Genomic DNA, 17,158 nt, shown 5'->3' on the forward strand with positions numbered 1-17,158 from the left:
CTCTTTTTCCCTTCCCCTACTTTTCATCGTTGGACTCGGGATCCTTGGTACTATCAGAGTTGGCATACTTAACCAGAGCTGCCATAAGTGTCCCCATGTCACCGCAGTGACACTTGAGTCGCCCTAACTTCAGCTTTAGAGGCATGAACCGGCAATTGCCTTCCAATGTCAAAACTGCTGTATCAGCATTGATGCGGTCCGACGAATGCAAAATCGCTGAGACCCGACGCACCCAGTGGGTTGTTGATTCCCCTTCTTCTTGGACACAGACGGCTAAGTCCACAATTGACATGGGCTGCTTGCACGTATCCTTGAAATTATGGATAAACCGGGCCTTTAATTCGGCCAAGGATCCAAGACTTAGCTGGTTAAGTTTTCAGCCAAGTACGAGCTGTTCCTTCCAACATCATGGTGAACTATTTAGCACATGCCGCATAATCCACATCCAGCATCTCCATCGCCATCTCATAGCTCTCCACCCATGACTCGGGGGGGGGGGGGGGTAAATCGGCAGTGTAATTGGGCACCTTACGAGGACCTTTGAAATCCTTGGGCAGCCGCACATTACGTAACGCCGGGGTGAGACACAGAACCCCCAAAGAGCTGAACGTAACACCTGGTTCCACCGAAGTAGTTGGACAGACCGGAGTAAGCTGACGGGCCGCGTATTGCGCTGCTAACTCGGCTTCTCGACGTGCTCTACTGTGATCCACCACGTCCTGAGCATTAGCACCACCGCCCGCCGGGTTATGCCCTCGAGGCAAGTTACAATTCCGCGCACTGCTTGACACAGTCGGTTCATCAATATGCCTGCTGTAACTCCGGCTTGGGCGGGGGTGGAATGAGTCCTCTCGTGACTATACGAGTAAGCCTGCTGCTGAGTCAAAGTTGTTTGAGGAAGTTCCCTGGCGCGTCTCGTCTCTACCGCTACAGGGGACTCGCCTTCGACTGGGAGGGCCGCTAATCGTGAAGCGGCGGCGACTATGTTATCCAAGGGGTTGGAGTAATGACCCGGAGGCGTTGACACATGCTGCGGCGGGATATTCGGACGAGGCAGATCCATTGTGCGCGGTTGAACCGGCGCCCCTGTTCCAGGTGCTTCTACCCGGTTTACCACTAGCTGGTTACTGGTTCCTGCTCCTAGCATGTTAAAGAGATTCCTTGGCTCATAAACCAGAGGCAAGTGGGGCCGATACCTTCTCCTCATTACATCATTTGATGCGTTCTGATCCAAGATAAGCCGAGAAGCATGTGCAGCCAAGTCGGCCCGCTCCGCAGCCATCCTGGTGTTCTCGGCTGCCAGGTCTGCCTTGGCTTGAGCTATATGATCCTTTACCTTCGCGAATTCCGCGTTATGCTGATCCTGATTCGCCGGGTTAACTTCAGCTGCCAGCAGTGTTGCCAAAGTGTCGAATAAATCGGACAAAACCTAAGCCGGCGGTTGCGCAGGGCCTCCTGCCCCAGCTGCTGTCGCTGCTGCTGAACGAGAGATCATTGCTACTGCAGTTGAAGAATGCTGTGCTGACTGTGTACCGGCCATGAAGATCGCAACTCGGCTCGGCAGATCAAACGGGTCCAGAATACTGTCGCCATCGGACCAGCCCCCAAATTGGCCATCTTGCAGTTGGTACAATGACTCGGTCTCTCCCGTAGATGACTCGTCATCAGAGTAGATGACGGTTTCACCACCAGATACCAATCTATCCTCAGATTCCACTCCGTGGATGACTCCCACGAAGGCACGCTTCATGGTAGGCTGAACTCGGGCGGATCTCGCACGTTGAGCCGTTTCGACGATGTCGGCGCAGATGTCTGGCTCAGGGCCCGGTTCACCGATCTTGCCAATGAAAACGTGAATACCGCTGAAGGGGACCTGATATCCATACTCAATTGAACTGGCATCAGGACCCCAGTACCCCAGCCTGCATCGTCGATGTAGAGCTTTCCGCGATGACTCTTGGTCATCCAACCCACAACGTATCCTTTGAGTCCTTCGAAGCTGCCTCTAAGAACTTGAAACCATCATGCGATAGCCCCACGGTGGGTGCCAACTGTCGTGGCATTGTCACGGTAGATTTCCTAGTGTGAGGACTTAGTCGTGGAGCCATCACAACGTAGTTAGCTTAAAGGGGTTAAAGCGGACAAAGGACGCCAGGAGTTTATACTGGTTCGGCCCCTTGCGGTGAAGGTAAAAGCCTACTCCAGTTGTGATGGGATTGCTAGGGTTTCGATGACCAGGGAGCGAATATGCTTTGCCTGGTTCTTGAGTTGTTGTTTCTTGTCCTTGAACCGCCGCCGGGTCGTCCCTTTATATACACAGGTTGACGCCCGGTGGTTTATAGAATCCCGGCCGGCTCATAAACGTGTCCGGCTCGGTTTCTACCCATTCCTATCTTACAACACAAGTTACACACCATATGGCGGTTTATGTCTACGGGCCCTAATCTGCCTTTGGGCCCTGGGCCTTTAGATCTCTATAATAAAGTGCCATGCTCCTTGTCTTCATGGGCTTCAATATGGATAACTCCTTATGGGTATGACCCGGCCCCTCCTGGGCGGTTTATACTTAGTAGTTATATCCCCAATAGCTTGCGTCACAGGAACCTCGCGAGGTGTCCCTTGCCTTGATCTCTCCACCCCTCGCGAGCCAGCCTGGTGAGGCTGCCCCTGAGGAGGTCTTGCTCGTCCGCCTCGCGAGTCATGGACCCTGCGAGGGTCTTGAATGTTTGCTGGTGAAGATGGGCCATACAGGGCCGCTGGTAGAGCTACACTGCGGGTTGCAGGCAGGCAAGTCTGGGGACCCCTGTTAACAGAATGCCGACAATAGCCCCCGGGCCCAAGGCGCACTCGGGCTTGGACTCAAGGCGAAGCCAAAGGGCAAGGACGGAGCGCCGCGGGCCCCAACATCCCGCGGCCCCGCTCGACATGTGGCGATTGATAGGACGTGGGCATCTCCGCTTCCCCATGCCACCACGGCAACTGCCCGACTTGACGAGTCCCTACTCCATGCAGAAAAAAGGCCATTATTACCATAGATCATGGAGGCCAGCAGTTAGCCTCCCCTTGGCTATAAATGGGTAGAGGGGCGGAGCCCCCATCGTCCATCCCTTCCTTTGCTTCTCCCGCTCTTTCTTCTTTCTTGCTTCACTGCCAGCAGCGACACCCATGGCGCCTACAAAGAGGCTCTTGGCTGCGGAGAAGGGGAAGGATCGCCAGGAGGGGCCTGGCTCACCGCCTCCCAAGAGGGGGCGCGGCCATCCCTGCAAGCACACCCCGACGCCTGCCACGGCCCCTCGCGGCTGCGGCGGCGCCTCTTCTCGTGGTGGCAGCCGCCTAGGTCGTGGTAGTCCCGTTGATGAGGTGAGGCATGCCGTGGTTGCACGGCCTCCTCGGCCGCGCCTCCATTCGGGCGGAGGTGATGCCTAAGTTCATCGTGTGGTCGGAGAACCCGGTCGACACTTGGCTTCAGATCCCGTGCTTCTTTGTCGGCTAGCTACCAGCCGCTGGTGTAGGCGGTCTTTGGCTGCAGGCGGACGGCTACAGCAGCAAAGCTTCCTAGGTCGCGGGCGAGGTCTCCGCCGTGGGCAACACGGTCCTGGCTCGCGGCTGGCAGACGTTCGCCCGCGCGCGCGGACTGGGTAGGCGGTGCGCCCTCCACTTCAAGTAGGATGGCAACGCGACCATCTTCGTGAGGGTATTTGGGGAAGATGGTCGCCGCGTCGGGTGCTGCCCCCAGGACAGCGATGGCGACGAGGTGCTCGGCCTAGGCGATGGTCGTGACGGGGAGGAAGGCGGCTTCGTCCTCGGCGCCGGCCACGGCTCGCCCAGCTACGGCGTCTCCTCCCCCGACAGCAGCTCCAACAGTGGCGGCTACGACCAGCAGCCAAGCCGCCACGCTCGCTTCGAGGGTGGCGGCGGGTCAGCTCACTGCCGGGCTCTGGTGAAGCGCGAGGAGGGGTCTGGCTGAGCTTGGGAGAGCGCCACAAGCCAGTCCTTGGGGCCTATTGTGGGAGTGTGTTCCGCTTTTGTTTCGTTCTTCCTTCCCTTCCTGCATTAGAGAGAGAGACAAGTATGGGGCCCTACTAGGGCGTGTGACAATTATGGTTTCTAAGTGGTTGTGCTATGTTTATCATGCTTGTGTTGTGTTGCAGTGTCATGTTTTATGTATGCGCGTAGAATGACTTAGCTCGATGCGCCTGGAGTAGATTCTGCCTCATGAGACGCGCGTTCCCCAATGCCTGACGAGGTCTCCTGTGCTTGGGAGGCGCCTCAGTAATGCAAAAATTTGCTAGGAAATCCTCATTCTTCCGGACCCTGATCATTGGTGCTGCTGGCCATAACCCTGTGCTTTGCATCGCGGTACCCGGGGGGCACGGACTGAGAAGGGCACGGTAGCTTGTGAGCTCGAGCGAGGGTGCCTTGTGAAAGACAAGAAAACGAAAACGCTCATAAGGGCGCCTGCCCAGTCCCCTTGCGAGGCACGCGAGGGAGAGAACGGGTCTAAAACGAGGAACCAAAGGCAGAAAGGGAGGCAACAAGGACAAAGAAACTAGGCCAGCAAGGAACACCAGAAAGAAAATTCTCACTTCAAAAGAAAGGGCAACCCACTGCGGAAAGCAAATGAAAAGCCGCGTCCGGCACCTAGTCTAGTCTTCTTGTCTTCTCACCAGCGCGGAGCTAAGTGCTGCCACTAGGCGTGGGAGGGAGCCCCCGAGGCCCGAGGGTGGTACTCCTGAGACTCCGGGGCGTGTACAGCCCCACTCATTATTACGTGAGAGTGTCACAAGCGGAGATTCTTGACAGGCACTGGGCCATTCTTCATAGGCACCGGGCCTTGCTTCATGGGTAGAACTTCAGGAGGTGCTGGATGTTCTAGGCGTTCTAGATGGGGATCCTGTCCTGTGTCTCCAGGCGTGCAGTGCCAGGCCTAGAGATGTGGGTGAGCCGAAACGGGCCCTCCCACATGGGCGAGAGCTTGTGCAGCCATTCCCTGCAGAGCACCTGCCTCAGGACAAGATCACCCACCTCGAGCGTCCTGGAGCGGATGCTGCGGTAGTGGTAGTGTTGCAGCACCTGTTGGTACCTCGCAGCTCGGAGCGAGGCTTCTCGGCAGTGTTCCTCCCCCAGCATGAGATCCATCCCCCGCATGGCGTCCTGTTGCGCTTCATCAAACGCCAGGACCCGCGCGGAGCGATGCCTGACCTCGTGTGGGAGAACCGCTTCCGCTCCGTAGACGAGGAAGAACGGAGTCTCGCGTGTCAGCCTGGTGGCGGTGGTGCGGATGGACCACATCATAGATTGGAGCTCGTCGTGCCAGCCCCTGCCGCAGGCCTCAAGCTTCTTCTTGAAGGTCCTTGTCTCGAGGCCCCTCGGGACCTCCGCGTTGGCGCGTTCGGCCTGGCTGTTGCTCTTGGCGTGCACCACGGAGGCGTAGCAGTTCTGCGTTCCAAGGTTAGCACAATATGTTTTGAAGAGATTGCTAGTGAACTACGAGCCGTTGTCGGTGATGATGCGATTAGGGACCCCAAATTGGCTTACGAGGCCCTTGATGAACTTGACTGCTGACCCGACGGGGATGGTGCGGACAGCTTCCACTTCCGCTCATTGGTGAATTTGTCAATGGCGACGTAGATGTAGCGGTAGCATCCAGGCGCTCGAGGGAATGGACCCAGGATATCCAGCCCCCAGACCGCGAATGGCCATGAGAGCGGGATGGTCTGGAGGTCCTGAGCAGGCTAGTGGATCTGCTTGGCGTGGAACTGGTAGGCCTCGCAAGATTTCACCAGCTCAGTCGCGTCGTTGAGTGCCTTGGGCCAGTAGAACCCGCTGCGGAAATCCTTGCCGACCAGGGTGCGCGACGACGAGTGGTGCCCGCAGTCTCCGCCATGTATGTCAGCCTGCAACTCTTTCCCCTATTACCTACAAATGCATCGCATAGAAACATCATTTGGCCGCTTCCTGTGTAGCTCACCGTCCTAAATGCAGTATGACATAGCCTGTCGGGCCACACGCTCCGTGTCTTCCTCCTTCTCTGGCATCGTGCCTTGCGCCAGGTATGCCTTGAACTCCTCGGTCCAGCACCCCTCTTGAGGCTCGAGCGCTAAGAGGAGGCGCGCTCCCGAGGTTGGGCCACAGGCGGGGGCTCCCGAGGCTGGCGGCTGGGGGAGCTCCTCTGAGGCGGCGTCGGCTCTACAGGCGGAGGTGCTGCCGAAGGCTTGAAGAGCCGCTCCTCGAAGACGCCAGGCTCTTGGGGCTGCCGCTTGGATGCTCTTCTGGCGATGCCGTCGGCCTCTTTGTTGGTGCCACAAGGAACATGTTGTAGCTCCAGGCCCAGGAACTACTTCTCCCTTTTGCGCACCTCCGCAAGGTATGCCTCCATTTGTTCATCCTTTGGCTCATACACCTTGTTGGAGAAGTTGACGAGGAGCTGCGAGTCTCCCTTGACAGTGAGGCATTTCACCCCCAAGGCCACTGCCGCCTTGAGGCCGGCGATGAGACCCTCGTACTGTGTGATGTTGTTGGAGACCTTCTCGCGCTGCTGGAAGCAGAGCTGCATGGCGTAGTAAAGCTTGTCCTGAGCGGGTGAGATGAGCACGGCTCCAGCCCCCGTGCCCTCACGTGCAAACGCGCCATCGAAGTACATGACCCAACCATCTAGCGCTTCACTTCCTCGTGAGAGGGATTGGTTCTCGTCTGCTTCGAGCTCTGGGTGTCGGTCCATTCTGCCACAAAGTCGACGAGTGCAGCCCCCTTGATGACTCTGGTTGTGCTGAACTCCAGGTCGAACGCTTGCAGCTCGATGTTCCATTCGGCGACCCTTCCCGCAACATTGGTGCTTCTGTGCACTCTCTCCAATGGGTAAGCTGAAACGACCTTGATGGGGTGACCTTAGAAGTAATGGCGCAGCTTGCGTGAGGCCACCAGGAGCGTGATCAAGAGCTTCTGAGGCATGGGGTATCGCGCCCTCGCATCTCGCAGGACCATGCTGACGAACTACACTGGGTGCTCGACAAGGGTGGAAGAGCTGACGGAGTTTTTGGCTCCTGGGGACTGAGGTGTTTCTTGGTTTCCAGCTCATGGGGCTTGGTGACCTACCAAGGCAGCCGTTGTCTCAGGAGCATCACCTTGGTGTTGAGCTTCCTCATCCGGCTTGACGACTCCACTTGGCGGGTCCTCAACCTCGGGCCCCTCCCTGAGGGCCACCAACGCTGCGCTGGCGGAGTGGGGTGTGGCAGACAGGTAGAGTACCAAGGGCTCGTGTGGACGAGGCGCCACCATCACCGGTGGGCTGGTCAAGTATCTGTTGAAGTCCTGAAATGCCAGGTAGACCTCGGGGGTCCACTCGAATGGACCCTTCTTCTTTATCAGCTGAAAGAATGGCAATGCGCGCTCCCCTAACTTGGAGATGAAGCGCCACAACAAAGTCTTGCAGCCTGCTAGCTTCTGCATCTCCTTGAGGTTTTGTGGCGGGCTCATGTCTTCAATTACCTTGACCTTCTACGGGTTGGCCTCGATGCCCCTGTGAGACACGAGGAAGTCTAGCAGCTTGCTGATACGTCCATTTTGCATCATGATTTTATATCGATATTTATTGCGTTATGGGCTGTTATTACACATTATGTCACAATACTTATGCCTATTCTCTCTTATTTTACAAGGTTTACATGAAGAGGGAGAATGCCAGCAGCTGGGATTCTGGGCTGGAAAAGCAGCAAATATTAGAGACCTATTCTGCACAACTCCAAAAGTCCTGAAACTTCACAGAAGCTATTTACAGAATACATAAAAAATACTGAGCGCAAGAAGTTCCAGAGGGGGGCCACACCCTGGCCACTAGGGTGGGGCGCGCCCTATCCCCCTGGGTGTGCCCGCGTGCCTCGTGGACCCCCTGGTGGCCCTCCGATGCCCATCTTCTGCTATATAGAGTCTTTCATCGAGGAAAAAATCATAAGCAAGCTTTCGGGACGAGACTCCATGGCCACGAGGCGGAACCAATCTAGGGCTCCGGCACAGCTGTTCTGCCAGTGAAACTTCCCTCCGGGAGGGGGAAATCATCACCATCGTCATCACCAACGATCCTCTCATCGGGAGGGGGTCAATATCCATCAACATCTTCACCAGCACCATCTCATCTCAAACCCTAGTTCATCTCTTGTATCCAATCTTTGTATCCAAACCTCAGATTGGTACCTGTGGGTTGCTAGTAGTGTTGATTACTCCTTGTAGTTGATGCTAGTTGGTATACTTGGTGGAAGATCATATGTTCAGATCCATTATGCATATTAATACCCCTCTGATTATGAACATGAATATGCTTTGTGAGTAGTTACGTTTGTTCATGAGGACATGGGAGAAGTCTTGCTATTAGTAGTCATGCGAATTTGGTATTCGTTCGATATTTTGATGAGATGTATGTTGTCATCCCTCTAGTGGTGTCATGTGAACGTCGACTACATGACACTTCACCATTGTTTGGGCCTAGAGGGAGGCATTGGGAAGTAATAAGTAGATGATGGGTTGCTAGAGTGACAGAAGCTTAAACCCTAGTTTACGTAAGGGGCTGATTTGGATCCATATGTTTCATGCTATGGTTAGGTTTACCTTAATACTTCTGTTGTAGTTGCGGATGCTTGCAATGGGGGGTTAGTCATAAGTGGGATGTTTGTCCAAGTAAGTACAGCACCCAAGCACTGGTCCACCCACATATCAAATTATCAAAGTACCGAACGTGAATCATATGAATGTGATGAAAACTAGCTTGACGATAATTCCCATGTGTCCTCGAGAGCGCTTTACTTCATATAAGAGTTTGTCCAGGCTTGTCCTTTGCTACAAAAAGGACTGGGCCATCTTGCTGCACCTTATTTACTTTTATTACTTGCTACTCGTTACAAATTACCTTATCACAAAACTATCCGTTACCGATAATTTCAGTGCTTGCAGAGAATACCTTACTGAAAACTGCTTATCATTTCCTTCTGCTCCTCGTTGGGTTCGACACTCTTACTTATCGAAAAGGCTACGATAGATCCCCTACACTTGTGGGTCATCACTTGCCCGAAGGGACACCAAACACGCACTTCTCCGGGTTGAGCCGCAGGTCCACCTGGCGCAGGCTCGCGAAGGTCTCCTACAGGTCCTGAATCAAAGTTCTTGCCTCCTAAGACTTCACCACAATGCCGTCGATGTAGGCCTCAGAGTTTCTCCCGAGCTGCTGCCCTAAGGCGATGTGCATCAGTCGCTGGAAGGTTGCTGCTGCGTTGCGCAATCCGAATGGCATACAGGTGTAGCAGTACACCCCGCATGGGATCAAAAAGTTGTTTTCTCCTCATCTTCCACCGCCATCTTGATCTGGTGGTAGCCTGAGAACGCATCCAGGAAACATAGCAGGTCGCACTTGGAGTGGAGTCGACAATCTGATCGATGCGCGGCAGCAGGAACGGGTCTTGAGGGAAAGCCTTGTTGAGGTTGGTGAAGTTGACACACATGCGCTCCTTCCCTCCTTTCTTCGGCACGACGACCAGATTCGCCAGCCACTCTGGATACTGGACTTCGGGAATGACGCCCGTTGCCTCCGGCTTGTGGGTTTCCTGAATGATGAAGGACTGCTTCTCCATGGATTGCCGCCTTGCCCTTTGCTTCACAGGGCGCACATTGGGGCACACCCTCAGATGATGCTCGATCACCTTTCTAGGGACTCGAGCCAGCTGCTTGGGTTCCTAGGTGAATACATCCATGTTCGCCCGCAAGAAGTCCACTAACTCTTTTTCTTGATTTGGGGCGAGGTCGGCACCTATGGTAAAGGTGGCGCCAGAGGCCCCGTCCTCGTCGACCGGTATCTGCTTCGTCTTAGCTTGACCCAGAGTGAACAACTTCTTCTTCTTGGTCGGCGCAGCCCCCTTGGCTCTGGGCCCTGCCTTGTTGGTCGGGCAAGCTGCCGCCGTGGCCCTGAAGGCGAGCTTGCGGGCCTCCATGGCTTCCTTGGTGTCTCCGACCACCATGAGGACGTCCTTACTTCCTGGTGTTGGGGAACATAGTAATTTCAAAATAAATCCTGCGCACACACAGGATCATGGTGATGCATAGCAACGAGAGGGGAGAGTGTGTCCATGTACCCTCGTAGACCGAAAGCGGAAGCATTAGCACAACGTGGTTGATATAGTCATGCGTCTTCACGATCCGACCAATCCAAGTACCGAACGCACGGCACCTCCAAGTTCAGCACACGTTCAGCTCGATGACGTCCCACGAACTCCGATCCAGCAGAGCTCCACGGGAGAGTTTTGTCAGCACAACGGCGTGATGATGGTGATGATGATGCTACCGATGCAGGGCTTCGCCTAAGCACCGCTACGATATGATCGAGGTAGATTATGGTGGAGGGGGGCACCGCACACGACTGGGAGAGATCAACAGATAAACTTGTGTTTCTAGAGGTGCCCCCTGCCCCCATATATAAAGGAGCAAGGGGGGAGGCCGGCCGGCCCCTTTAGGCACGCCAGGAGGAGGAGTCCTCCTCCTAGTTGGAGTAGGACTCCCCTATTTCCTACTCCTACTAGGAGGGGGAAAGGAAAGGGGGGTGCCCCCCCTCTCTCCCAGTCCAATTCGGACCAGAGGGGGAGGGGGCGCTGCGGCCTAGGCCAGCCCTCTCTCTCCACTAAGGCCCATAAGGCCCACTATTTCTCGGGGGGGGGGGGGTCTGGTAACCCTCTGACACTCCGGTTTTCTCCGAAACCACCCGGAACACTTCTAGTGTCCGAATATAGTCGTCCAATATATCGATCTTTACATCTCGACCATTTTGAGACTCCTCGTCATGTCCGTTATCATATTCGGGACTCCGAACTACCTTCGGTACATCAAAACACAAAACTCATAATATCGATCGTCGTCGAACTTTAAGCGTGCGGACCCTACGGGTTCAAGAACTATGTAGACAAGACTGAGACACGTCTCCGGTCAATAATCAATAGCGGAACCTAGATGCTCATATTGGCTCCCACATATTCTATGAAGATCTTTATCAGTCAAACCGCATAACAACATACGTTGTTCCCTTTGTGATTGGTATGTTACTTGCCCGAGATTCGATCGTTGGTATCTCAATACCTTATTCAATCTCGTTACCGGCAAGTCTCTTTACTCGTTCCGTAATAGATCATCTCGCAACTAACTCATTAGTTACAATGCTTGCAAGGCTTAGAGTGATGTGCATTGCCGAGTGGTCCCAGAGATACTTCTCCGACAATCGGAGTGACAAATCCTAATCTTGATCTATGCCAACTCAACAAGTACCATCGGAGACACCTGTAGAGCACCTTTATGATCAGCCAGTTATGTTGTGACGTTTGGTAGCACACAAAGTGTTCCTCCGGTAATCGGGAGTTGCATAACCTCATAGTCATAGGAACATGTATGAGTCATGAAGAAAGAAATAGCAGTAAACTAAATGATCAAGTGCTAAGCTAACAGAATGGGTCAAGTCAATCACATCATTCTCCTAATGATGTGATCCCGTTAATCAAATGACAACTCATGTCTATGGTTAGGAAACTTAACCATCTTTGATTAATGAGCTAGTCAAGTAGAGGCATACTAGTGACACTCTGTTTGTCTATGTATTCACACATGTACTAAGTTTCCGGTTAATACAATTCTAGCATGAATAATAAACATTTATCATGATATGAGGAAATAAATAATAACTTTATTATTGCGTCTAGGGCATATTTCCTTCACCTGGCATCTTCATGAGGTTGTAGGCAGGATGAGTGGCTGCCATAAACTGGGCCAGCGCCGGGTACCCGAGGATGGCATTGTACGGCAAGCCGATGCGGGCGATGTTGAAGTCGATCAGCTCGGTGCGGTAGATGTCGCGTGTGCCGAAGGTCACGGGAAGACAGAACTGCCCCAGGGGGTCGGAGGTGTCACCGCCGATCTCGGAAAACGGCTTGTTGGGACGGAGCCGCTCAAGTGGTACGTGGAGGAGCTGAAAGCCTCCACGGAGAGCATGTTGAGGCCGGCACCGCCGTCGATGAGGGTCTTGGTGATGGCTACTCCTCAGATGGTGGGCGTGCAAAGCATCGGAAGCATGCCCGAGCTGACGGTGGTGACTGGGTCATCCCCCGAGTTGAAGATCAGGTCGGCCTCGGGCGCCGCCCAGCCCGGGGGAGCCCCCTGCCGCGTGGAGACGGTGCTGATCTGGCGAAAGAACAGCTTGGCATGACAATCCGAGGGCGGCGCCTGAAAACCGCCGAGGAGAGCCGCGACAACAGGGGTACTGGTCCTCCGAAGCGTGCGATGAAGAGATCACGCAACTCTTCCCAGGAGGCCACGGAAGATTCCGGAAGATGGAGGAGCCAGGTGCGTGGCACGCCAGTCAGGGCCATCGGGAGCGAGTTCGCCATGACCTTACCGTCGCCCCCGGCCTCCAAGACGGCCTCCTCGTATGCCAGCAAGAAGGCTGCCGGATCCGCCGTGCCATCGTAACGGGGCGGCATCTCCGGCTTGAACTTGTGCGGCCACTGCACTCACCGCAAGGCGGGGGTGAAGGCCCAAAGCCCCACGGCGCTGCGAAGGGCGCCCGTCGATCCAGTTGGAGAAGAGGCGGCATCCATGAGAGTTGGCCGGAGAGGCGACGTCGTCGGGGGGGGGGGGGGGGGGCAAAGCTTCGACGCACCCCTACCTGGCACGCCAAATGTCGGATTTCGGGTTCCGGCAAAACCCTTGAGGTTCCAACACTGGGGTGCACACGAAGATCTCTCCCCCTCTCTAGCTCGCACACTCTACGATCTCACGGCCTAGCACTAGTAGAAAAAGGGCATTTAGTCCGGCCTTTAGTCCCGGTTCTGGAACCGGGACTAAAGGGTCGGTACTAAAGCCTCCCCCTTTAGTCCCGGTTCTAACTGGAACCGGGACTAAAGGCCCTCCACGTGAACGCTGCCTGGAGGTCCACCTTTAGTCCCGGTTGGTAACACCAACCGGTACTAAAGGAAATTTTATGATTTTTTTTTTGAAATTTTTTTTGATTTTTTTTGAAATTTTTTTTTGAATTTCAAATTTCTGAATTATTTTAACCTCTAATCTCTAATCACCCCTCATCACTGCTCAATTTAACCTTTAATCTCTAATCACCCCTCATCATTCCAAATCATCTAACTTCCCGAACGGTCACCCATCCTCTCACTACTCCAGCCTAAGCACGCTTAACTTCCGGGTTCTATTCTCCCTCGTTTCCAAGTCTGCACTTGTTGTTTTCCTGACGATAGTAAGATGTCAATCCTATTAACCCTCAGGAATTTAGCTTGAGCATAAAGTCACACATTTCACTGTTTGAGTTTGAAACTATTGTTCTAAAAATCAATAATTATTTAGTAACACTAATATTTCTTGAATAAGTAGTTTGACCACAGTTTGACCATAGTTGACCAAAATTCAAAAAAACTGAAATAATTATTTAGTAACACTAATATTCTTGAATAATTATTTAGTAACACTAATACTTCTTGAATAAGTAGTTTGACCATAGTTTGACCAGATTTAATTGAGCATAACTTTTTTCCTTTTAGAATTTGAGGATTCTAAAAATTTGCAAACAGGCCGTAGGCGGTCTCCATCGGATGCGGATTTTCGTTCCGAACATTTTGATATATTATACGTTTTTTCCGACATCGTATGCAAAAGTTATAGTCATTTTACATTTTCCCTACATTTTTTGCAAAACATGTCCAAATTTAAGTTTTTAAATTTTCCTAACTAGTAGATGTAGTAATATAACTACCTCTCGAAGAATTTTATTTTTTGAAGTTTTTATCATTTTCTTTTGATTTTTTGAAAACAAAAAAGGCGATCCACCGGGGGGTAGAGTTTGAAAATGGGACCTTTAGTCCCGGTTTGAGACACAAACCGGGACTAAAGGGCATCGCACCCTTTAGTCCCGGTTCGTGTCTCAAACCGGGACTAAAGGTCTAATCTTTAGTCCCGGTTTGAGACACAAACCGGGACTAAAGGGCATCGCACCCTTTAGTCTCGGTTCGTGTCTCAAACCGGGACTAAAGGGCTCAGGTGAACCGGGACTAAAGCCTTAGCCACAGAACCGGGACCAATGCTCACATTAGTCCCGTTCGTGACTGAACCGGGACTAATGTGAATATTGCCCCGTGACCAAAGCCTTGTTTTCTACTAGTGTAGCTCGATGAACCCAAAGAACATGAGACACAAGATTTATACTGGTTCGGGCCACCGTTGTGGTGTAATACCCTACTCTAGTGTGGTGCGGTGGATTGCCTCTTGGGCTGAGGATGAATAGTACAAGGGAAGAACAGCCTCGCGAGGTGAGGTGTTCTTGAGCTTGGTGTGCTTGTGTGGTTGAGGATGGGGATCTCTCCTTTTCCCTATGGTTGTGGCTAGTCCTATTTATAGAGGCCCTGGTCCTCTTCCCAAATATTGAGCGGGAAGGGATCCCACAATGGCCAAATTCGAAGGGAGACAACTAGTACAAGCTATCCTGACAAAAGTAGTCTTCGCCTGCCAAAGGCTCTGGTGGTGACGCTGTCTTGGGCTCCATGGTGACCTCCGTCATGCCGTCCTGCTGGTCCTGGTCTTGTTGCACCAATATGGAAACCTTTGCCTGATGCCTCGGGACTCCTCGCCTGCACTTGCCCCTTTAGCACCAAAGAGGAAACGAGGACACTGCACCCGCTGGCTCCCGTCTGGCGCCCGCCTGGTTCCAGTCGTCATGGCTTGCGTCATAGGAACCTCGCGAGGTGTCCCTTGCCTTGATCTCTCCGCCCCTCGTGAGCCATCCTGGTGAGGCTGCCCCTGAGGAGGTCTTGCGTCGTCCGCCTCATGAGGCTTAGACCCTTGCGAGGGTCTTGAATATTTGCTAGTTAAGATGGGCCGTACAGGGCCGCTGGTGGAGCCATGCTGCGGGCCGCAGGCAGGCAAGTCTGGGGACCCCCGTTCCCAGAACGCCGACACATAGGATAATTTTTTTGGTGGAACTCCAATTTCAATCGATTCCGATTCCAAGATCCAATATCATCGCATAGACTATACCATGCCAATGCTTTTCCCTTCAAAGATAAATGGAAAATCTTCTTCTTAGCTTCATCTCCAGGTAAACCTGCAAACTTAAATAATCCACAAATTTCTTCCGCATATATCAAGTGCATATCAGGATGTCCGGTTCCATCTCCTACATAAGGATTAGCTAGCAGTTGTTCTATCATACTCTAAGAGATTTCATATCCAATATTTTTAGTAGGTGCAGTAGGTTGAGGGATGACTAATTGTGGTTCCGGTCGAGGTGAAGATACCCTGAACAAACCCCTCAAAGGATTGTTTTCCATAGTAACAAGTGATAGTAAATTTCAGCATGCAGTAATAATTTTCCTTACCAAGAGTGCTTCACTCCCCGGCAACAGCGCCAGAAAAGAGCCTTGATGACCCACAAGTATAGGGGATCAATCGTAGTCCTTTCGATAAGTAAGAGTGTCGAACCCAACGAGGAGCGGAAGGAAATGATAAGTGGTTTTCAGCAAGGTATTCTCTGCAAGCACTGAAATTATATGTAACAAGTAGTTTGATAGCAGGATAATTTAAAATGAGCAAGTAACAATAATAGTTACAAAGGTGCATCAAGGTAGCCCAATCCTTTCGAGGCAAAGGACAGGCCAAAACGGTCTCTTATGATAAGCAAAGTGTTCTTGAGGGTACACGGGAATTTCATCTAGTCACTTTCATCATGTTAGTTTGATTTGTGTTCGCTACATTGAGAATTTGATATGTGGGTGGACCGGTGCTTAGGTGATGTTCTTACTTCAACAAACCTCCTACTTATGATAAACCCCCTCGCAAGCATCCACAAATACGAGAAAAGTATTAAGAATAAATTCTAACCATAGCATTAAACTTTTGGATCCAAATCAGTCCCTTACGGAATAGCGCATAAACTAGGGTCTAAACTTTTGTCACTCTCGCAACCCATCATATAATGACTACTCCAAAATTGATATCTGCTAGAACTACGTCAGTATTTCCCCAAAGAGGAAGGGATGATGTAGTACAACGACGGTAGGTATTTCCCTCAGTCATGAGACCAAGGTTATCGTACCAGTAGGAGAACCAAGCAACACTATGTAAACAGAAACCGCACGAAAATAACATATACTCGCAACCCGACGTGTTAAAGGGGTTGTCAATCCCTTTCGGGTAACGGCGCCAAAAATTGGCAAACGGACGTGATAAAAATATGATAGATGGATAAATAGATCTCGGATAAAATAAATTGCAGCAAGCTATTTTTGTATTTTTGGTTTAATAGATCTGAAAATAAAAGCAAAGGAAAATAGATCACAAAGGAAAATATATTAAAGAAGAGACCCAAGGGGCATAGGTTTCACTAGTGGCTTCTCTCGAGAAAAATAGCAAAAAGTGGGTGAACAAATTACTATTGGGCAATTGATAGAACTTCAAATAATCATGATGATATCCAGGCAATGATCATTATATAGGCATTACGACCAAGATTAGTAGACCGACTCCTGCCTGCATCTACTACTATTACTCCACACATCGACCGCTATCCAACATGCATCTAGTGTATTAAGTTCATGGAGAAATGGAGTAATGCAATAAGAACGATGACATGATGTAGACAGGATCTATTTATGTAGAAATAGACCCCATCTTGTTATCCTTAATGGAAACGATACATACGTGTCAGTTCCCCTTCTGTCACTCAGATCAAGCACCGTAAGATCGAACCCATCACAAAGCACCTCTTCCCATTGTAGGATAAATAGATCAAGTTGGCCAAACAAAACCCAAATATCGGAGGAGAAGTATGAGGCTATAAGCGATCATGCATATAAGAGATCAAAGAAGACTCAAATAACTTTCATGGATAAAAAGAGATAGATATGATCATAAACTCAAAGTTCATCAGATCCCAATAAACACACCGCAAAAGAATTACATCATATGGATCTCCAAGAGACCATTGTATTGAGAATCAAACAAGAGAGAGGAAGCCATCTAGCTACTAACTACGGACCCAAAGGTCTACAAAATACTACTCATGCATCATCGGAGAGGCAGCAATGGACATGATGAACCCCTCTGAGATGGTGTCTAGATTGGATCTGGTGTTTCTAGA

At 51.7% G+C, this 17,158-nt stretch overlaps 1 protein-coding gene across 1 annotated transcript; it reads right to left on the reverse strand.

The window, feature by feature from the left end:
- Nucleotides 1–7,074: 7,074 nt before the first annotated feature.
- Nucleotides 7,075–7,476, reverse strand: LOC147991039 (uncharacterized). Its single transcript, XM_087538501.1, has one exon. The coding sequence runs from the start codon at nt 7,474–7,476 to the stop codon at nt 7,075–7,077; it is 402 nt and encodes a 133-aa protein (XP_087394627.1).
- Between the last annotated feature and the right edge of the window lie 9,682 nt (nt 7,477–17,158).

This window comes from Triticum urartu, chromosome 1A (assembly GCF_056163025.1).
Source record: "Triticum urartu cultivar PI428250 chromosome 1A, HENAU_Tu73, whole genome shotgun sequence".
Classification (NCBI taxonomy): Eukaryota; Viridiplantae; Streptophyta; class Magnoliopsida; order Poales; family Poaceae; genus Triticum; species Triticum urartu.

Bases quoted from the DNA above. Each gene is read 5' to 3' on its own strand.
- LOC147991039 (XM_087538501.1), bottom strand. From the start codon at position 7,476: ATGAGCCCGCCACAAAACCTCAAGGAGATGCAGAAGCTAGCAGGCTGC.